The sequence below is a fragment of the Miniopterus natalensis genome, chromosome 4, assembly GCF_054644295.1.
Source record: "Miniopterus natalensis isolate mMinNat1 chromosome 4, mMinNat1.hap1, whole genome shotgun sequence".
NCBI lineage: Eukaryota > Metazoa > Chordata > Mammalia > Chiroptera > Miniopteridae > Miniopterus > Miniopterus natalensis.
Window position 1 is genome coordinate 68,465,431 of NC_142084.1, and position 23,531 is coordinate 68,488,961.

Consider the following 23,531-nt stretch of genomic DNA (forward strand, 5'->3'; position numbering starts at 1 on the left):
TTCAATCCTTCCAAATATATTGAAATGGAACCTTACCATTGTTAAATGTACTTATATACCGAGACCTAATTCCTGATTAACTCAGCAAATAATAACAGAGTATCTACTATTTCCCACAATTTCTAGGAACATTATAGATTATCTTCTATGTCTATGCCTTTGCCCATTTGAATACTAATCCATGCTGGTAAGACTAAATTATTGCTATTTTTCATCTTGTTTCCATTCCTTTTTGATGGAAAAAGTAATTTTTTCCACTCGATTTTCTTTAATTGTTTTTGGTTGCTTTGAAATCACTCTGTTAAACCAGGTTTCATTCTCCCTGTCATTCCTTTTATTTCATAACTTTACATTTATTTAAATGGGCTCCTATATAAGGGCACATATATTCACATACACCTGTGAAAAGACAAAGGTGAACACAACAGGCGGAGCCCTGCTTGTCTGGACCTGGCCTTGTGATGGTGAAGTCAGACGAAAGTGAAATAAATGTTTGCATGACAGTGTGCTCAGGCTCAAATCATATGAAGAAGGTGACTCTCATAAAAGGATGAATTGACATGGCCAGTGTGGGATTTATTGCTCATGTCCTGGGGAGGCCTCTGCATGTTGCATGAAGACCAGAACCAGAATTAGACTGTGTCCATTGATTTGTCAAAAATTAGATCAAAACCCAAGGTCCAAGAAAAACAAAGATGCCATGTAAAAAAAGTGAGAAAGGGGCTTGTCTCATCTGCCATTCAACTGGTCAAATAAATATAGAAGAGCACAGGAAAAACCAGCCTTCTACTGCTTCATGTTAAAAATATGTTTCAACCTGTGTTGTTTTTCTATGTTTCTTTTTGTGAATTATTGGTTTCTTTTTTTGGACAGTTTAGCTTGGGGTAGTCAATCTTTAAGCTGTTTCTCTGTCTTTTGGACAAATTTATTCTTTCTCCTTTATTACTTTTGCCTGCCTTCAAGGAGGTGTAATCAGGGGTGAAAAGCTGCCAAAATCCAAAGAAGATTTTTCTTCCTCATTGTCTCTCAGGGACCCCCTGAGCTTATTAGATCTCTTTTCTTCCTCAGGTCCACTTTATTGCTGCCTCTCCCTCTGTGTTTATTTAACCTATTGCTTATGTTTTTTTAAATACAGGGCAGAAAATGGGCATAGAAATATGGAACCCCAAGTATATTTGTCCATGGGAGGCTTACAATAGAAATATCTAAGTCCTAATCCTAATTCTTTTCAGAAAAGACAGTTGAACTGAAGAACTTGACTTGTGTCTCCTCATAGCCTAAATAGTGTGGAAGCAAGTGGAAAAGGCATGGAAATAACACCGATGAGGAGGCCACGGTGGGCTGTGTTGTGAGTGTGCCTAGTGAACTGAGAGCAGTCCTCAGAGCACGGGTGCCTGTCTCATATAGTCCAAAGTGACTTTTAATATCAAGAGGAGGTAGTAAGGAGGAGATTCTTTTCAATTCACAATGCTTTCACAGCAGATTAATAAAGTGCAAGATTTCCATAGTGTGCACAAGGCTCTCTCTCTGACTTGAAGTTTCATCAGCCACAACCAGGCCATCTCGTCTCCTAATAGTCTCTGACCCCATCTCTCATCCTGCTCTGCCTTGCTCATTCCCCTTTACACGCTGGCTCATTTGGAGCCTTGAATTTCTAAAACAACCATCTTCCTCAGGGCCTTTGCACTGGCTATTCCTTCTGCCTGGCAAACGCTTCCCCCTCACTCTTCCAGTTAGTCTTCTCTGAGATGTCTGTTTAACTATCACCTGCTGGCAAGTCTTGATTAAACTCTCTTAAAAAAAACACCCTCTGTCCACTCTCTCCATTTAATGTGATTTACTTTTCCTTATAGCATCTGCACTATAGAATATGTTATATTATTATTTTAATTTGATTATATTCCATCTCCATCATTAGTTTGTAGACTTTGTTTATAAGCACCCAGACTCCGAACAGTGCCTGGAACATGGTCTAGAATCAATATATATTCCTCACATGCCTGAAAGACATCCTCAATAATACAGCAATATACATCCTACCTGGAGAACAGGTTGATGGTAGAGAAGGAACTTCTACTGAGAAATGGCAATAGAGATGCCTAATGGGAACCAGATCATACACCAAATATGGAAATTATTTTTCTAAATCAAAAATAGAAATGTGCCATTTATTCTGTTACCAATGCTTGCTAATATGAAAATTAGTTACTCCTTTTTTCTTTTTTTTTTCTTGGTAGTTAACTGCAACGCATGGAACGAGGCAACGGTTCACAAATTTCAGAATTTCTTCTCCTGGGGCTTTCACAGGCCCTGGAACTGCAGCCCCTCGTCTTCGGGCTGTTCCTCTCCATGTACCTGGTGGCCGTGCTGGGAAACCTGCTCCTCGTGCTGGCCGTCGGCTCCGACTCCCGCCTCCACACGCCCATGTACTTCTTCCTGTCCAACCTGTCCTTGGTGGACATCTGCCTCACCTCCACCACCGTCCCGAAGATGCTGGTGAACATCCAGACGCAGAGCAGAGCCATCACCTACGCAGGCTGCGTCACCCAGATGTATTTTTTCATACTCTTTGCGGCATTGGATGACTTCCTCCTCACCGTGATGGCCTATGACAGGTACGTGGCCATCTGCCACCCCCTGCACTACACGGTCATCATGAACCCCCGGCTCTGTGGACTGCTGGTTCTAGTGTCCTGGATCATGAGTTTCCTGTATTCCTTGTTAGAAAGCTTGATGGTGTTGGGTCTGCCCTTCTGCTCAGACTTGGAAATCTCCCACTTCTTCTGTGAACTCAATCAGGTGGTCCAACTTGCCTGTTCTGACACCTTTCTTAACAACATAATAATATATTTTTCAGCTGGGCTGCTGGGTGGTGGTCCCTTTGCTGGGATCATTTACTCTTACTCTAAGATAATTTCCTCCATACGTAGAATCCCATCAGCTCAGGGGAAGTATAAAGCATTTTCTACATGTGCGTCTCACCTCTCGGTTGTCTCCTTATTTTATGGTACAAGCCTAGGAGTTTACCTCAGCTCCGCTGCTCCCCACAGCTCACACTCCAGTGCCACAGCCTCAGTGATGTACACGGTGGTCACACCCATGCTGAACCCCTTCATCTACAGTCTCAGGAACAAAGACATAAAGAGGGCCCTGGACAGATTCCTGGGCAGGGAAGCTTTTCAAGGACCAGCTGTACTAATCTGAGTATTTGCCCATGAATGCAGGTTTCGAAGCCTCAGGCATATGTTCTGAAACAAATTAATCCAATCTTTGCACCATACGTAATTGGAAATTCTCATTTATCTCATGGCTTAAATGAATTACTTTAGCATAATTTATTCTCTTATGACATATATCACTCCAAGTAATCTTTCTATTGTTTTCCTGAAAGAATTGTCATAAATCATACTACCCCTGTGGACAGAACTGTACTAAGGTCATTAACATAATTTTATTGTAGAGGAAAATCTGAGGCCACAGTTTTCACTTATATGTTCTTCACCATTTTCTACAGCACCATCTTTACTGCTCGTCTTGATAATGTAGACTTCAACATGCTAGTATGTTTTATAGGTTGTCTCCTGGTTTTATATTCTTCATTCAGGTATGCAGCTGTGTGTCCACATGCCTACTATAGCCTCTGGCAAAAATTGACTATCAAATACATGTTCCCAAGAACAGTGTACATGGAAATATACATTTTAATAATTAGACTGATCTAATATGGTTAGAGTCAGAGATGACCTTAAATATGATGAAGCAAAAATAGCCATACCATTTATCACTATACAAAAATATTTTTCCTGGTGCACATCTACTCATCAAAGTGTGGCTGATTGCCCTGGCCTAGCGGCTCAGTTGCTAGGAGCATCATCCTGTGCACCATAAAGATTGTGGGTTCAATTCCTGCTTAGGGCATGTACCTAGGTTACCGGTTCCATCGTTGTTGGGATGCAAACAGGAGGAAGCCGATTGTTCTTTCTCTCTCACATCGATGTTTCTCTCTCTCTCTCTCTCTCCCCTTCCCTCTCTAAAAAAAGAAAATCAATAAAAATAAAATAAAAATTAAAGAAATAACATGTGGGATATGATGTCCATGTGTAAATCTTATTCATCAGGGTGAAGAATTACCTGGAGTCTTTTATAATTTTTCCTGCACTATTTTCCTGTTTCTGCTTGAAAACTTTCAATGTGCTCCTTACAAATGTGACTCGTTCTAGTGCCCTAATTTAAATATCTCCACCTTCTAAATTTTTTCAAGTCTGCCAAAGGCACAGTGAATGATTAGCATCAATCTCATACAATTTATACCTTCTTTATATGTGGGAATATCGTCAATCTCTTTGATCACAGGACGAATCAAACAGAAGTTGAAATCCTGTCCAGTCATGTGACTAAGAATCACAAATTTTCCTGCACAAACATGTACGTCTTTCCACACTGTCCTGACTGCCAGGAAGGGAACCTCAGTGGGCTCACTTTGAGACAGTTATCTGAAATACATTTGAATAACAGAATGATTGTGAACGCTGTCCTCAGATATCAGTACAAATGGCAAAAGTAAGAAGTAGCAGATTATTATACTTTCCCTCAGTTCTGTTCCCTTTGATTATACTAACAATCCACTATTGCTACAGAACAAGCCATCCTAAAAGCAAAAGGTTTAGTAGAATTCCTTTATTTTCTAATGGGTCTGTATAGTGGGGAGGTGCTCTGATCACCGCTGGTCTCCTCACGAGCCTGGACTCAGCTGTGGGTCAGCTGGTATGTCTCTGCTGACCTTGGCCGGGCTTTCTCATGTATTAGGGGCTCAGGTACTGTGACTGATGTAGGGAGCGCTTGGCTGGAATAAATGAGCTCTGTCCACATGTCCTTTCCTTCTCTGGAAGGCCCACCTGGGTTTGATCACATGGCTGAAACAGGGCTCCGAGTGAGAGCAGCAGAAATGCACCGAGGCCTGCTCAAGCACACTGTCACTTCCACCATATCATATTGGCCAAAACCAGTAAAATCCTAACTTCAGCCCACATTCAAAGACGGAGAAATAGACTCCACCTCTGCATGGGAGTTGTTCACAGTAACATTGCCAAAGACATGGAATCAAAGAATTGGGCCATCTCTATAGTCCACCACTTGTGTAAATTTCAATTCAGTCAGGTTTTATTTCTACATCCACCGACAACTGCTGAATGACCTTAGAGAAGAGAGTGAGAGTAACAATATGTGTATGAGCAGATATGGAAGTTCTACTATAAGAGGGTCAGGCCCCTCCAAATACGAACATCCCCCCTTGACCGCTTGCCTCCCACTTACCATTTCTAGGCTGAAGAGAAATAAAACTGTTTCCTTCCAGGGTCTTAACTCATTAACAGAGCTGGAAAGCTGTTGCATTCCTCGTACTATCTGTTTTAACATGCTCGTGTAGACATTGCTTTTCTTTTTATTGACTTGCTGTTGTTAACATATTCATACTGATTTCCAATCTGATACTTGTATTTGTTGGAGGTGGGGGTCCTGATGGAAGAAGGTGGCCTTTGAAATGCACATACAACAGAGAAATAGGAATTTGAAAGAGGAGGGAGAGTTGCTGAATAAGTTCCAATGTGAATATCCTAAATATGAGAGTTGAGGAGAGATGAGAATCTCTGGAGACTGCAAGGTAACCAGCAAGGATGGCAGTAAGTGATGTCACAAGTGCCTATGCTAGCTTCGTTTCCAGTGGAAGACAGGTTTTATGAACCATTAAGTATTTACTCATGTAGAAAAACACTCTAAATTCTTCATCTGGTCTCCTTATGGCATTTTGTTTTGTCTATTTTAATAATTATCTTCTGGGGGTCTTCTAATTTGTCACGGCTTTTCTTTGTGTGCAGCAATTATCAAAAATACAGATACATCATAATTGTTCTGTTTATGACAAAATATGCATGGAATATGACCATTTTTTATCCCCGTGCAGTTCTTCTATTGTTATGACATGGTAGAAAATTCTACAGCCATATGTTGAGTTAGGGATGGCATAAAGCTTCAAGTAATAGAAAATCCTGCCACAATAAAGGCTTCAATAAATTAAAACTTTATTTATTTGCACATCACAGGTGTAGAGTTAGGGAGGGAGCTCAAGGCTACTCTGACAGCCTCATGATTTTGTTAAGGAACTAGACTTCTTTTATTTTTTATGCACCACTATTCATAATGTATGTTTTCTGTCCTCATGGTCACAGAATAGCTGTTGTACCTCCAAACACTGAGTCTGTGAGTCACACAGGAAGACTGGGAGGAGAATGAAGAGGGTAGTATTGGAGAGTGCCAGCATGGTTTTTCGTTAAAGTTTTTTGAAGTGCAACATACATATGGAAAAGTGTCATATCAAATGTTCAATGAATTTTCACAAACTAAATATATTCCTTATAATCATAACCCAAACCAAAAACAGAACATGTCCAGCCACACAGTAGCTCCCTCTGTGCCTAATTCCAGTCACCACTTCTCCGCATTCTCCAGAATTCTAACAGCATCGGTTATTTTTTGCCTATTTTGAACTTCATGTAAATAGAATCTTACAATGTGTATTTTTGTGCCTGCTGTATTTTGCTCAATATTATGTTTACATTGCTCATATTATGTGAGTCTGTATTGTTAATTAAATAATACTTTTAAATTAAAAAATACAGGATTTCCAAAAAGTTCCACCTAACACACTTCCATTGATATATCTTTGGCCAAAAATGTGTCACATAGTATGGTAGCAAGAATAATGGCCTCCCAAAGATGTCCACATTCTAAACCCCAGAATCTGTGAATATGTTAGGCTACATGAATTAAACTATAGATGAAATTAAGGTTTCTAATCAGCTAACCCTCAATCAGGAGACTATCCTGGATTATCTGAGTGGGCCCAATGTATCACATTTCCTTAAGTGTGAAAGAAAAACACCAAAAAGTCAGTGCCAGAGTGATGTGATGCAAAAAACACTCCACCCACTTCTGCTGACTTTAAAAGATAGAGAAAGGAGCCACAAGCCAAGGATTGTTGTCATCCTCCAGAACTAGAAAAAGACAAATAGATTATTCTTTACAGCCTCCTAAAAAGACCCCAGCTCTACAGACACCTGGACCTTGAATAAAATGAGGCATATTTTGGACGTTCAACCTTAAAAACTGAACAATAACAAATGTGTGTGTGTGTGGGGGGGGGTAGATATAATTGACATTTAACATTATATTAGTTTCAGCTGTACAACATAATGATTCACTAAATTAGTAGAGTTAACATCCATCACCATACATAGTAACAAAAAATGTCTCAGTCTTGCTTTTTCTTTATTATCCTTAGTTACAAGAGTTCTGTACAGATAGTCTTAAGACGGTTCTCCAGGGTGGTTGTAATTTTGATGTGATCATAGGAGGAGGCCAGCACAGCATTACCTACTCTGTCATCTTGACCAGAAGTCCAATACTTGAGTTTCTGATTTGTTGCAAGGAATTTTGTAACTTGGCACATTAAATTGACAGGTTTCAATTTTGTCCATTTTAGTGAAGGGGCAAGAAAATGCATCTGTGAATAAGGATTCTTCTCAATTTGCACACCTTTCCACACCCTAACTCCCCTCATAACATTCTTCTTATCTCCTAAGATCCCCAATTCAATCTTTCTGCATATATGCTGTATACATTTGCTGCTTTCTGTACATTCCTTCTTAGTGCAGGACCCTACCAAATGGACATGATCCAGTAGCTGCAAATGTTTAACATACATGTAACTTCTGTTATTAATTTAGATTGTGTAAAGTCACTTTTATGCTAATAATATAATGCCTTGAATATATAACATACTATGTTACATAAAACAACATTATGGAAAAACTTTTGAGCAGTATGAATGAACCAGTCAATGGTAAGAGAAGCATTCCTTGCTAGACAGAAACTTTAAAAGGTAATGTCTAACCTCTGCATCTCTTTTAATCCCAATAAGTATAGATATTCCCAGGGCCCATTCTATAAGTTTATTTCCCCAGGCCCTCTTAACAGAGATGGCTTTCCCTTTATTGGAAACTATTATCCATTAATCAAGATGGAAGCCGTAGTAGAAAATACAGCAGTGAACCTGTGTGTGGTTGATGTGGTAAGAATTATTTTCCTAAAATGCTAGGATGTCAGTGAATGATTTCCTACTTTGTTCATTAGCTCTTTGGAGAAGTAGACACACCCCAAAATGGAAGGAACAATCATTGTGGAGTGCCCTGCCTGCTAGGGACCACACACGGAAGGAAGGAGTCCAGTGGGATAAGAGATATACATGGAGGAGCAAACACATCTCCCAAGGGTCAAATTGGCACAAGTTTGCATTCTGTTTTTCTCTCTTACCTCATGAGAACCGATTCTCTTGGTGATCAGAGAGCCAAACGAATGCTTCACTAACGAGGCTCATGCGAATTTAGCCCCTAAAGCTACACTCTCTCAAGTCTAGTTTACTAATATCCAGTGATGTGCAAACCAAACAGTGACTCCCAGAGGTCTCGTGAGTGGTTCTATCCACCTTCCCTCCCAGGAGGCAGAGCTTTCAACTTCATCCATCATCCAAGGAAGAAATGGATCAGTGAATCAGGCTGTTCCCTGATCCTATCTAGATAAGCCACAGTATCTTCGTGGGTGTCAGGGGAGGTGGCAGAGCATAACAGACTTTCTTTACTGGTTGTAACTTTGGAGGCATCGACAGGGATAACAAGAAAAATTTAATAATACAGAGCCCTGCCATGTTAGTATCCCTCATTTGGGTGGGAGACTCTAAGTACACTAACTATCTTTTCTCTTCAATGGGTCTCCTCCAGTGTTGACTCTCAGTCATGGGGCTTCCCTTCTCAACAGCATTGCATTTCCTCTTGTTTCACTGCTATTTCTTACTCCTCATTGATGGAAATCTGTCTAACATTCCACAGTGTGTCCTTTCAGGGGCTCAACAAATGCTAATTCAGTAATTACTGCAAGGCAGGCAGTAGACTGTGGTCTAGGACTGAAGATCAGAATAAGACAAAATGGAGTGTAAAATTAATGAATAAATAAGAGGTTAAGGAAAATTGCCACTCTTCCTACACCTTACTCTTTTCTGACAACTGGAGTAGATATTGCTAAAAGAGAAAGCAGTTCAGAAACTCTAGAAGAGGCATTGAAAGACAAGCCATTATCATGGTTCAGCAAATTCTGAGATTGAAAAATGACTTTTACTAGACAAAGAAATTATCATACCATCTTTTTTCTTTTATTTACTTGTATGGAAATATTTTATTTTATTTTATTTTTAATTTATCTTTATTGTTGAGAGCATTACAGGTGTCCCATTTTCCCCCCTAATTGACCCCCTCCACTTCGCTCCCACCCTCTCCCCAGGCCTTCACCCCATTATTAACTGTGTCTATGGGTTATACATATAACTTCCTTGGTTAATCTCTTCCCACCCTCTACCCCCCTTCCCTCTCTCCTCTGAAATATGATTGTCTGTTGCATGTGTCAAAGTCTTTGGATCTATTTAGTTCGTCAGATTCTTTTGTTCATTAGCTTCTTCTTAAAGAAGACCCTTCAACTTCTCCTGTAGTGCTGGTCTGGTGGTGATGAACTCCTTTAGCTTTTCCTTGTCTGAGAAGCTCTTTATTTGACCTTCAATTCTAAATGATAGCTTTGCTGGGTAGAGCAATTTTGGTTGTAGTTCCATGTTTTTCATCACTTTGAATATTTCTTGCCACTCCCTTCTGTCCTGCAAAGTTTCTGTTGAGAAATCAGCTGACAGTCGTATGGGTGCTCCCTTGTAGGTAACTAACTGCTTTTCTCTTGCTGCTTTTAAGATTCTCTCTTTGTCTTTAACCTTTGGCATTTTAATGATGATGTGTCTTGCTGTGGGCCTCTTTGGGTTCCTCTTGTTTGGGACCCTCTGTACTTCCTGGACTTGTAAGTCTATTTCTTTTCCCAGGTAGGGGAAGTTTTCTGTAATAGGTTTTCAATTTCTTGGTCTCTTTCTTCCCCTTCTGGCATCCCAATAATATGAATGTTGGGCCTCTTAAAGTTGTGCCAGAGGCTCCTTCAAGGGACAACTTATACTATCTTCATATTTCTGGATTCTTTTTTCTTTTTGCTCTTCGGGTTGGGTGTTTTTTGTTTCTTCATGTTCCAAATTGCTGATTTGATTCTCAGCATCCTCGACTCTACTGTTGATTTCCTGTAAATTATTCTTCATTTCAGTTCCTGTAGCCTTCATTTCAAATTGGTGCTTTATTATGTTATCGATTTTCTCAGTAATTTCCCTAATAGTCTGCTTAAACATCCTTATAAACAAAATTCTGAACTCTGTATCTGTTAATTTGCTTGGACCTATTTCATTTAGTTCCTCTTCTAGAGATTTCTTCTGTTGTTTCCTCTGTGACATGTTTCTTTGACTCCAGATTTTGGCTGCTTCCAGGTGTTTGTTTCTATGTATTAGGTAGAGCTGCTATGTCTCCTGGTATTTGTAGTGGCTTTGTGTAGTAGGTGTCCTGTAAGGTCCAGGGGCTCAGCCTCCCCAGTCACCTGAGCTGGGCCTTCTAGGTGCTCCCCTGTGTGGGCTGTGTGCACTGTCCTGTTGTAGTTGAGCCTTGGTAGCTGTTGGCGTCACTGGGAGGAATTGACCCCCAGGCCAATCAGCTGTGAGGACCAGCTGCAACTACAGCCAGAGAACTGCTGTGGTGGAGACACCCCTATGGAGCAGGATTTACTTCAGTGGAGCTTCGGTGTTCACCAAGTGCACCCCTAGGGTGTGTCACTCGTCGATGTGGTAGGGCTGTAACCCAGCGTGGTCGAGTCTGACCACCGGGTGCACTGTCTCTGGGGCCTCCGGGGAGGTGCAAAGTCAGCCTTGCCCAGAGCCACCCAGCATGAGCTACACAGCAAACTGTAGTTGGCTGCTCCTTGTGCTGGGCTTGGAGGTGTCCAGGAGAGGCCAAGCTGTGAGCCAGTGCAGGCTGCCACTAATGCCAGGCCTGGGGCCACTTATCAAGCCCTATGGGCCACACTGCTGCTTGTTTGAGAGATTTTAGGAAAGTCCTAAGCATGAGGCTCGAGAGGCCACTTGCATAGAAAAGCCCCTGGAAATGGCCTGGATGAGCCTGCAGGTGGGGAGGGGCGGGGCCTCCGGGAATCACGGGGCGGGGCCAAAGGTGTGAGTCAGGTGCTGGCGATTCAAACATGGCGCCTGCCTGCCGGCTCTGTGGGGGGAGGACTCGCCAAAGGAGCAATGGCCTCCGCCAGCCCTTCTGCCTGGGAGGAAGCGGCCCCTCCACCTCTCGCCCGGATTTCAGGCAGGTTAGTTCCTCCCCAAGTGTCCCAGGTTCCCCTCAAGCTGCTGCCCGGCGCTGGGCTCAGAGGGAGCGTCCGAGTGAGTCCGCGCCGGGCCCTTTAGGAGGAGCTGATGGGGCTCCCGCAGCCTCCTCGACCCTCAGGGACAGTCCCGCTGGTTCCACAGCCGGGAGTTGTGGGGACATCTCTTCCCGGCCCTGGAACCCTGGGCTGGGGGCCTGCTGTGGGGATAGGACCCCTCCCTCCTCCGGGAAACCCCCACCACCGAGATTCCCTCCCTGGTTTCAACCGGGGCACTGGGTGCGGCCTGTGGCCGCGTCTCTGATTCAGCCCCGATCCGCCCGCGTCTCCCCCCCTCCTCCCGCTCTCGGTGCTGCTTCAGGTCCCTGGGTCCCTGGCTGTGGGGCTTCTGTGCAGCCAGATCTCAGGAGGCTCTGAGTGACGGTGGTTCTGTATTTTAGTTGTAATTTTGATGTGGTTGCGGGAGGCGGCGGGTGCGGTTTTTACCTATGCCGCCATCTTGTTTCTCTTGTATGGGAATATTTTAGAAGGGACATTCATTCCGTGATGAACCAAGTGGACCATACCAGTGTTCTGAAATGCAAATTAAACACAAATGTCAACTCTTATTGAATTGATAAGTTGGAGTTTATTAAATTCAAAAGTTTTGCTCTGTAGAAGACACTATTGACAGAGTCAAAAAACAAGTCACAGACTGGCAGACAATATTTGCAAAGCACACTAAAAATGGGCAAAAGATCTAAATAGACTTCTCACCAAAAAGATATACAGATAGAAGATAAGCATACCCTCTACACAGCTATTGGAAACGCAGAATCAAAAAAACACCTGATGATGCTAATTGCTAGTGAGGATGGGCAGCAACACAAATTCTCGTTCATTGCCAGGGGGAATGCAAAATGGCACAGTCATAGCGAAACGCAGTTTGGCAGTTTCACACGAAGCTAAAGACATCACCCAGTTGTGTATTCTCAGGACCTTAGATTAGGAGAGTAGACTTTCATGGGTAAAGCAGCAGCATTTAGTTTCTGTGGTTTTAGAGGCTGAATTCCCATGAGTCTCATGAATGACAAAGCCTTCTGTCTCTCTTCTCCTTAAGAGACTTAGCTCTCTGGAGCAAGGAGAGGAAAAGCAGAATGCAAATTTCATCTGTGGAAAGGTCATCCTGGGACGATGTTTGATACAGACTCCTGCCACTGTGAAAATCCAGTGGAAATGAGGAGTACTAGAAGGGCACGGGGAAGAGTAGATGAAAGGTGAGAAATGATTGTGGGGCCAAAAATAATAAAATGTTATCTTTAAAAATTATTGATTAGAGAGAATCATAGAGTAGGAAAACATGGGGGGTGGGGCAGTTGCTTACCAGAAATACCACCAAAACAGTCTAAAAACATAATCAGAATCAACCTTATTGGAACTCTGGAAGATACTCAAGGGTTTACAGAAACCAAAAATATGATTGACCAGGAAAAAGGTGATTTAAATATAGTGGGAGAGCCCAGCCAGGCGTAGCTCAACGGTTGAGCACTGACCTAGGATCCAGGAGATTGCGGTTCGATTCCCAGTCAGGGCACATGCCCGGGTTGTGGGCTCGATCCCCAGTCGGGGGCATGCAGCAGGCAGCAGATCAGTGACTCTCTCATCACTGATGTTTCTATCTTTCTCTCTTCCTCTCCTTTCTTCTCTGAAATCAATAAAGATATATTTAAATATATATATATAGCGGGAGAGCTCTGTAGCTATTTAAAGTACCCTTATCCCATCATCTATCCTGGTCCTGTGGAGTTCATGAAGATGGCTGCTCAAATTCCTCATGAGGCTTCTTGATTTTGGAAGACAATGAAACAATTTTCCCAAGGAAATGTGTTTGTTTTCTGACCTAACAGTTGTCTGAAGGAGTGATGTAGCAGGTGTACCTGTGTTGTGTGTACGCTGTAATCTCTTAGAGGAGAGAAGTGACTATAATGAGGATATTTTGAAAGCGTTGACGGCTAATAAATAAAATGCTGAGGTTTGAGACAGATCAGAGTTGAGGCAAACAGTGGACACATGAAAGTCTGGCAGAGTTTGCAGAGGTGCATATATCTTTGCAAATAAATATTTTCAAAATTTTTGAGTAGATACCTAGAAGAGGGGTTGCTGGGTCATATGGTAACTTTATTCTTAATTTTTTGAGGAGCCTCCATACTGTTTTGCCAGGTGGCTGTACCAGTTTACATTCCCACCATCAGTGAGTGAGGGTTTCTTTTTCTCCACAACCTCTCCAACACTTGTTATTGCTTGTCTTGTTGATAATAGCCACTCTGATGGCTGTGAGGTGGCATCTCATTGTAGTGTTGATTTGCATTTTCCTAACAGATAGTAAAGTTGAGCATCTTTTTATACTTTGGCCATTTGTACGTCTTCCTTGCAGAAGTCCGTTCAGGTCCTCTGCCATTTTTTGTCAATTTTAAATAGTTTTATTTAAGACATTACATTTCCCACTTTACAATACAGTGCTTATAAAGTGCATTATTTCCTTTCTCTGTGCATATATAGTCCATATTCAAGTGTCAAGAATGCCCAGTTATTTACTATATAACTTTTAAAACTGCCATGGAATTTGCTACAAATTTAGGTCCTTCAATATTTTGTATGGAACAATGCTAAGTCAATGTTCAAGGTTGGCTTAATCAACCTCTTTAATGGTGGGCCCAGAGGAGGCGCCACTAGATGGGGGGCTGCACCACCAGGGAAGCCCCCAGCCATTCCTCCTGGCATGCCTTCTGCACTCTGGAACAGCTTGGTAATGATGGGGTTGCAGACTTTTTCCAACTCTTTCTACTGATGTTCAGATGCTTCCTTTTCTGCAGTCTGGTTCTTATCGAGCCAGTTGATTTCATCGCACTTTGTCAAGAATCTTCTGTTTGTTGTCATCATTGATCTCGCCATGAAGTTTTTCATCTTCAACAGTTGCTTTCATGTTGAATGCATAGGATCCAAGTGACTTCTTGGAAGACACCTTATCCCGCTGCTTCTTGCCTTCAGCTTTGCACTTCTCAGCTTCCTGGACCAAGCGCTTAATGTCCTCCTAGCTCAGATGACACTTGTCCTTAGTAATGGTGATCTTGTCTTCTGTTCCTGTACTCTTATCCACAGCAGAGCCACTGAGGATGCCATTGGGCTCAATATCAAAAGTGACTTATGCTATTTCATCCAAACTGTTACGAACAGATAGCAGAGTCCTGTGTTGATGTGTCATATTGATTTATTCACATATGCTGAACCATTCTTGCATCCCAGGGGTAAATCCTACTGGACCATGGTGAATGATCCTTTCGATGTACTGCTAAACTTGGTTTGCCAGTATTTTATTGAAAATTTTTGTATCTGTATCACTAGGGATATCAGTCTGTAGTTAAAAGGAATATTTTTAACAATCAAATGTGTAGTTGTATAATTTGTGAATTTAAAAATAAGATATAAAACTTTTAAGTCATTTAAGTGGGATATCAATACCAGCTTTATTTACCTTGGGGCTCTGGTATGAAGACAAACAATTTTATGGAACTTAAGAAAACTAATATAAGGTAATATAATGTTGGGGGAATAATAGAAATAACTAAATTTGCATGATTAATTGCTTTTCATAAAGGACGATATGAAGGATATTGTTTTTTAGGTATTTCTAGTAGGCCATATAATGTGTCAGGTGCTTTACCTGTTTTATCTCATTGAATTCTTCCAACACTCTGGTGAGAATAACTATTCTCATACACTTTTAAGAAAAGCTTAACAGACTTAGATTAATTAATGACTTTTCAATGCATTAATCATTTTCATACTATCCATTTATATTATTAATATAGTTGTTTGAATAATGTTTTAAAGTATTTGAAATAACTTAAAGACGGGGATGTTTCATATTCTCAAAGAGAAAAGTAAAATATTAAGTCTTTCATCGTTAAGAAGTGTGACAGCAATATATTTGCTTTGAAATGGTTTCACTTTTTTAAGATTTATTTATTTAAATTTATTGGGGTAACATTGGTTAATAAGATATAGGTTTCAAGTGTACAATTCTATGATACATCATCTGTATATAAACATCAATCTTGCTGGAAGCATCATGCTGTTTATAAGCTATTTACCATCCCTAGAGGAGAGAAACCTCTGATCTTCAGTTAAGAGGACTCCTCTCACTTCACTGTCTAGGTTACAGGCAGAAAAAGCTGCAGTAAATATTGTCCAAGCTCCACTCTACTGGCCTCAAATTTCTCTCCTAATCAGGAAAGGAAAAACAATAAGTTTGAAACCAAATAAATTTGAAGACATCCCCACTTTCTCAACACTGGGACCACAATCATATCCTTCCTCATTTCTCTGAGAAGGAACTTCGCCTGGGTGGAGAAAAAGCAGAAATGCCCAAGATATTTTGAGGCCAAAATAAGTTCTCTCAGTGTGACATTTCGAGCATGCCTACCACCCATCCCCTAGGTTTTGGGCAATACTGAGGCTGCCCTGGAGGGTAGAGCTGTGGCTAGAGCCACAGAAGGCTGAGGGAAAGCATTAGACAGTGGAGTTGGGGGCTTTGTGAGCTGGATAATCACAGGGCCAGGTTACCCATCAGATTCCTACAGCAACACTAGGGCTGATACCAATACCACTTGGCCGGAAGAAATTCCAGATTCCTGAATGGACCGCTGTACTGGTTTCCTATTGCTGATATAACAAATCACCACAAACTTAGTAGCTCAAAACAAAATAAATATATTCTCTTATAGTTTGGGAGGTCAGAAGTCTTAAATGGTTTCTTCTAGAAGCCCTAGAGGAAAATCTGTTTCTTTATCTTTTCTAGCTTCTAGAGGCTGCCTGCATTCCATGGTTCTAGGTTTCTTTCTTTCTCTTCAAAGCCAACAGCATATGTATCATCTCTTCTCCTCTCTGACCTCCTTCCTCCTCCTTATAAGGACCCTTGTGATGACACCAGGTGCACCCAGGTCATCCAGGATAATCTCCATTTCAATAGCCTTAATCACAAAGTTAAAAAATTCTTTTGAATAAAAGGTGATATATTCATACATTCCAGAAATTAAAACTTAAACACTAGGACATCTTTGAAGAGGCCATTATTTTGTTTACCATACTCACCATCCACCCAGAAGTTCTGGCCTAAGGCGTAGCACATACACACACGTGTGCGTGCACACACACTCACATAGTTCTTATCTTGCCCACCTTGCTTGAATATAGAGGCCAGAAAACTCCTTCTGCAAAGGGCCAGATAGTAAATATCTTGGGCTTTGGGGACCAGAAGGTCCCTGTCACAACTACTTAACTCTGACCTTATAGTTTGAAAGCAGTCATAGACAATACATAAATAGGCAGGCGTGGCTGCATTCCAATAAAACTTTATCTATGGATACTAAAAGTTGAATTTTATATTATTTTCATGTGTCACAAAAGAAGGCTGTTTCTTGACATTTTTGGCAATTTAAAAATATAAAAAACATTCTTAACTCATGGACTGTACAGAAACAGGCAGCAGGTGGGTTTGGCCTGAGGGCCGTTTGCCAACCTCTGCCCTGAGATGGTTGGAGAACTAGAAAGTGCCACCACAAAACGGTTTCCATTTCAACTGTGATGCACTCCTTGGTATCTGATCTTGAGGAAGGTGGTGAAGGGTAGTAAGGCTGGAGCTGACGAGCAGAAGGGAGGCATTAGCAGTGCTGGGATAAGGGACTGACCCTCTTTTTTATGTCTGCAGATGCAGATGAGTTCAACTCGCGATGACTCCAATGCCACAATTCCACCCACTGCATCAGCATGAGGGGCAGCTACAGATGCTATTGTCACCATATCCCTGACCCCTGTTGAGATCCAGGACCTAGAGCTGGCCACTGGCTATGAGGTGTCTGGCTGCTGCCGAATGGAGAAAGAAGAGGATCTGTGGGGCGAGTGGAGCCCCATTCTGTCCTTCCAGACTCTGCCCTCTGGTAAGGACCTCCTGGCTTTCCCCTATACCTTTGTTCCCCCTTCTGGAAGTCTGTCCATTCATGCCTCTTTCATTTGTGCCCCTTTGTCATCCTTGTCAGCTCCAAAAGATGGCTGGATATCAGGGGATGTCTGTGGGACACAAGGTGGGCAGAAATCCCTGCTTCTGTGGAAGGTGAGTTGTGGGGACCAGTTATATTTCTCTGCATGTGTCAGGAAACCCCCGAATAACAATGACGTAAACAAGACAGAGGGCCTGGCCGGTGTTGCTCAGTGGTTTAGCGTCGAGCCATAAACCAAGAGGTCACTGGTTCAGTTCCCGGTCAGGGCACATGCCTGGGTCGTGGGCTCAGTCCCCAGTAGGGGACGTGCAGGAGGCAGCCATCAATTGATGTTTCTTTCTCATTGATGTTTCTACCTCTCTATTCTTCTCCCTTACTCTCCCTAAAATTAATAAAGATATGTTTTTTTAAATAAATTAAAAATTTTTTTAAGATCATATATTGCACCCAGAGCACTTCACTAACTGATCCTATTGAGCTTTCATGCCTAGCGCACTAGGCAACTCGGGTGTATAGCAGGGGATTCCCTAAGATAAGCCACACTTGGTTTACTCCTAGACTCACCCAAGGACATTTTCCTGTTATCAATGGAGGTCTCCTCTACTTTTACTCACTGTGTTTCTGACCCTTCCACATAACTATCGTCTAACACCCCACACGTGTGGAACACCTACTCTACATGACATGGTGCGTGTGGTTCTTCCTTTTCTTGGTGAGAAGACAAAAAACACTTCTTCACAGAGAACAGCAACGGTCAGCTCAACAAGCAGAAGCTAATGATCTGAAGCCGTGATGCTGAAACTGCACAGTCACAGCGCCGTCCTTTATCCCAGGTCTCTCCACGCTACCCTCTGTGTAAAGAACAACAAATACATAGCACCTATAGTCATAAAAGTTAGTGAAATAAGTATTAAGTTGGATTTGACTTTCTTTAAAAGCCTTCAAGCATTCCTGATATTATCAGTACATACACACACGAGAAAATTAGGGAGGACAATTACAGAGGGCAGAGGAGAGATCCTGGCAGGGTGGGTCTTACCAAGCATTTCTATGTTTGGTCCTACCAAACCTTTTTTCATATTTTTTGTTCACATACTCTTCACATCTGCACTTGAAGGTAAGTATTACGTTTCCTTTTGTAGATGAAGAAAGGGAGACTCATGGGATTCATATAAATTGGACAAGGGCTTCAGCCTCTTCAACTTTCCCCACCCCCAGTGTGCCCAGCACCCCGCCTGGCAAGCCTTCTGCATTCCCCTCATTCACTTTCTTATTCGCCTTCTACAACTGCTGCTTCCCAAGCTCTCTCCTCCTCAAACGTCTTGTCCTTCTAACTCCTGCCTTTTCTCAGCAAGTGTTCCTACCAACTTCTCCACAGAGAAAATACAAGTCAGCAGGATGAAACAAGGTCAACTTTGTGCTCTCAAAAACACCAGCTATATGACATCTGGTTCACTCTCTCCTCACTTCATCTTATTACCACAGACAAAATGTGTTTCCTACTTTTTAAGGTTAATCCTTCCACCTGTACTTTGTTTCTCAACCCTCATGACTTCTCAATAAATTTATATTATTGCTTTTACAATCTCTATTATAATTAGTCCCATGTTCTCAGCAGCACTTTCTACTTTAGTTGCAACATGATAACTCTCATTATGAATTATTAATACCATATATTTGATTCCTCCCTCTCTTCCTCTACACACTCAAAAATGGATTTTATCTTCATTTTTCCACCAAAAGATTTCTCTCGTAAGCCTCCAATGACCTCCAATGATAAAGATCTTTTGGTCCTCTTCGCAGTATTGGACCCTGTGGTTCCTGCCTCCATTTTAAATACTCCTCTTGTGTCCCTGACTCCTATGTCTCAGCATCCCCTGGAATTCATGCTATCCCTCTGGCTGAGCTTTCTTCATCTATCTCCTTTACATTTCAACTAGGCTATCTGTCTTGATTCTGAAAACATTTCTATTCTAATTTATACCCTCCTCATAGGCAATCTTGGCCACAAGGATTTCAATGTGTCCTGCAGAAAAAAATAATGGCCAAATGTTTTTCTTTAGCACTGAATTACCTATGAACCTCAGACCACTACTTTCCAATCGCCTATTTCACACCTCTACTTAGATATCTCAGAAACCTAATATGGCCATAAACAAACATCATTTTTTTCACCAGCCTAATCTTCTTCAGGGTTTCCCATCTCCATCTGCATCTATCTCCTTACACCTGGACCATCAGGGACCTGAAGCATCTTTGATGTTATCCTGCCCCTACCCTATTTTGCCTCAAACCAATCCATTGCTAAATCAAGCTACATTTTCCTTTTCAATAGCTCACAAATTGGTCTTATTGACACCATCTCTATCGCCTTCTCCTTGATTTCAGCTGACATCTCTCCTTGGCTGGACTGCAATATCTTCCTAACAGGTCACCTATCTATTCTTTTCCCTCTTCCAATAGTTGTCCACATAAAATTCAGAGTTACATTCTCAAAACAAAAATTTGAGCATGTGCCACTTGCATAAAAATCCTCCAAATGGTCTCCCATTACCCTTAGGAGCAACACCAAAATATATGAGGGTTCCAGTTTCCTCCACTTCCTTCCAAAACTTGTTAATGTTTGTCTTTCTTATACCTCAGTGCATGTGAAGTAGTTTTTCATTTTGCTTTTGATTTGCATCCCCTAATATCTAATGATGTTGAATATCTTTTCATGTGGTTATTATCTACTTGCATATCTTCTTTGGGGAAATATCTAGTTAAATCTTTTGCCAATATTTTATTGAGTCATGCCTTTCATTGATAAGTTGTAAGAATGCTATATATGTCTGAATACAAGCCCCTGTCAAATACATGATTTTCAATTATTTTCTCCCATTTCATGGTTTGACTTTTACTCTCTTGATAGTGTTCATTGATACACAAAAATTGTTAATTTTGATGAAGTCTGATATATCTATTTTTTAATTCACTTGTGCTTTGGTTGTTATATCTAAAAGAAAATTGCTTAACACAAGGTCAAAATATTTGCACATATACTTTCTCTCAAGATTTTTATAGTTTTAGTTATTACATTTTGGTGTATGATTTATTTTGAATTTTTTAAATGGTATGAGGGTTTTAATATGATGTCAGGTTTACATTCTTTTACAAATGGATATTCAGTTTTCTCATCACCATTTATTGAAAAGATTGCTTTTTCCTCCAATGAATTACCTTGATATCTTGTCATAATTAATTCACCATAAATATAAGGATTTATTTCTGGATCCTTGATTTTCTCCCATCATCTGTCTTGATTACTGTAGCTTTGGAGAAAGTTTGAAATTGGGAAATTGACTCTACAAGTTTATTCTTATTTTTCAAGATTGTTTCTGCTAGTCTGTGCCCCTTGAAGTTCCATATGAATTTTAAGATGTGCTTGTCAATTCCTGAAAAATATTTAACTGATATATTTATAAGGCTTGTGTTGAACTTGTAGATCAATTTGGGGGGGAAGTATTGCCATTGCAACTATATAAAGCCTTCTGATTCATGAACATGAGTTGTTTTTCCATTTCTTTGGATTTTTTCACTTCTTTTGGCAATATTTTATAGTTTTCAGTGTACAAGTCTTGCACTTTTTGACACAGTGTCATTTTTACACCTTCCCTCTCAGAGAGAATTATGAACAGCTAAAGCAGAAGATCTTGACTCCTGGGAAATGAGGAAAATTATGAACTGTCATTTTTTGGGCAGAGAGTATAGAAAATAATTTTTCATGTTTGTTTCAAGTAACTCTCAATAGCACCATTGTAGGAGAGGGTATGCAGGAAATGTCTGACATTCAGTTGCTGGAGATTTGGGGTTTTCTGGTCCTTACAGCATGTTCCCAGAATATTCAAGAAACTTTGACCCAGCTCTTCAGTTGCCTTGGATTAAGCCTTCTGCTTCAACCACTTTTCTACAAAGGTGTTGCTCAAGTTGAAGATATTTTATTAGGAAAGCTCGAATGGCTTTCTTAAAATAGCATAAGAGAGGAAAGTAATGTTCAAATACTTGCAAATAGGGTAAAAAAGTAATTCCAGTTTCCCAAGACTGTCCTGGTTTTAGTACCAAAAGTCCCACATCCCAAGGAACATTTCAGTTACAGGCAACTAGGGCAATTATAGTCACTAACTACATGCCTCAATTTCTTTACTCTTCATTTCTAAAGACTTACTAATTTATTCACTCAAAAATTAAATTTTTATTACTCACCATGTGCTGCATTCAGATGACAATAGATGGAATTTCTGATTTCACAGAGCTTAAATGAAAAAAAATGTTTCCTCAGTTAGAGTAAAATCAGAATTCCATGAATAGAATACCTACATCTTTACATTTCATAATGTAGTCTGTGGCAAAGGTGTATATTGCTACTGCACATTTTGTAACATATTTATACAAACCATATCATTTCATCCTCAAAAAGTGATTTAGGCAAGATCTAAATCTAGAGCAGTTATACCTACAAGAAATTCCCTGTCAGTCCTCACTGCCCAAATCTGTATCAATTGGACATCAAGGGAAATGACTATAAATGATTACAATATATTAAATAAAAAATCCATGAGTTCATAGTGATACCTAAAATATCAGCCAATAAAAGTAAAGGATATGATAAAATAAGTAAGTCATGATTTTCTTTTAATATTCTGCGTGGCCACTAAAAGCACGGGGCATTTAACAAACCAGCTGACCTAGACTCTTCTAAAGTTATTATCTTTTTTTTTTAATTTTTTAATTTTTTTAAATATATCTTTATTGATTTCAGAGAGAGAAAAGGACAGGGAGAGAGAGAGATAGAAACATCAATGATGAGAGAGTCATTGATTGAGCCCGCAACCCGGGCATGTGCCCTGACCGGGAATCGAACCCTGATCGCCTGGTTCCTAGGTGGACGCTCAACCGCTGAGCCATGCCCAGCCGGGCTACAGTTATTATCATTTTAAAAACACAATATACAGGTGATGTATCATAGAATTGTACACTTGAAACCTATATAATTTTATTAATTCATGTCACTCCAATAAATTTAATTTTAAAAAGTGGCCAGAGGCTGATCTAGGTTAAAAGAGACAAAAAATATATGAAATCAAATTCAATGTCAATTTTGGTGGGACTCTGGTTCCGATATTATAGTTATAAATGACATTTCGGAGGTCACTGGGATAATTTCAATATGTATTGAACATCAGAAATTATAAAATTGTTAATTTTCGTGGGTATAACAATACTACTGTGATTATGTAGGAAATATTCTTTAAATGTTTCAATATTTGTTGAAGAATTATTAAAGTGTCATGATATCACCCAAAAAGTATAAATGTTTTAGCAAGAAAAAATATACATGTGTGTATATAAATTGAGAAAAAATTTAATGTGGCAATATGTTGATAATTGTTGAATCTGGATGGAGAAAATGTGAATGTTTATTGTATCAGTCTTCCAAATTCTATGTTTAAAAATGGTTTAAAAAAAAAAAGGGTCAAAAAGTAAATAAATAAATTCTTTATCAATTCATTAAAGTAATACCCTCATAAGTTCCTAAATGTCCGTATCAAATGCTTTTACTCTGCACAAAATTTATAAATACATATTTTATGAAACTATGAATATACATGACTATATGGTGATGGATTTAAGTTAAAAATAAAATAAAATTATTAAACTATTAGAAGAAAATAGAGGGTAATCTCTATTTCTCCCCAGGAAATAAAAAATGGAATGAGTATCACTCCCAACCTAACAAGAAAAATTTGGCCCGGCCCAGCATGGCTCTGTGGTTGAGTATCAACCTAGGATACAGGAGATCGAGGTTTGATTCCCAGTCAGGGCACATGCCCGGGTTACGGGCTCGATCCCAGTCAAGGGCGTGCAGGAGGCAACCGATCAATGACTCCCTCATCATTGATGTTTCTATCTCTCTCCCTCTCCCTTCCTCTCTCAGAAATCAATAAAAAGATATATTAAAAAAGAAAAATTTGTATTAGCAACAAAGTCATTAATTTTCTTGAACCCATAATAGACCTGAGGTAACAGTAGCCTAAAATCTATGGAGATAGACTCACCCAAGGAAAGACCATCAGGAGCACTGAATCACCTATAGTAGAGCATAATCCGGATGCC

General features: G+C 40.4%; 1 protein-coding gene across 1 annotated transcript; it reads left to right on the plus strand.

Annotated features, from left to right (window-relative positions):
* The first annotated feature begins 2,206 nt into the window (after window positions 1–2,206).
* LOC107542366 (olfactory receptor 7A10-like) lies at window positions 2,207–4,564 on the plus strand. Its single transcript, XM_016219666.2, has 2 exons — window positions 2,207–3,154; window positions 4,317–4,564. The coding sequence occupies exons 1-2, from the start codon at window positions 2,251–2,253 to the stop codon at window positions 4,562–4,564; spliced, it is 1,152 nt and encodes a 383-aa protein (XP_016075152.2). The 5' UTR covers window positions 2,207–2,250.
* Window positions 4,565–23,531: the final 18,967 nt, after the last annotated feature.

Coding starts and splice junctions, on each gene's coding strand:
- LOC107542366 (XM_016219666.2), top strand. CDS start 2,251: ATGGAACGAGGCAACGGTTCACAAATTTCAGAATTTCTTCTCCTGGGG. Junction 3,155..4,316: donor AGACATAAAGAGGGCCCTGG/ACAGATTCCTGG, acceptor TTTATACCTTCT/TTATATGTGGGAATATCGTC.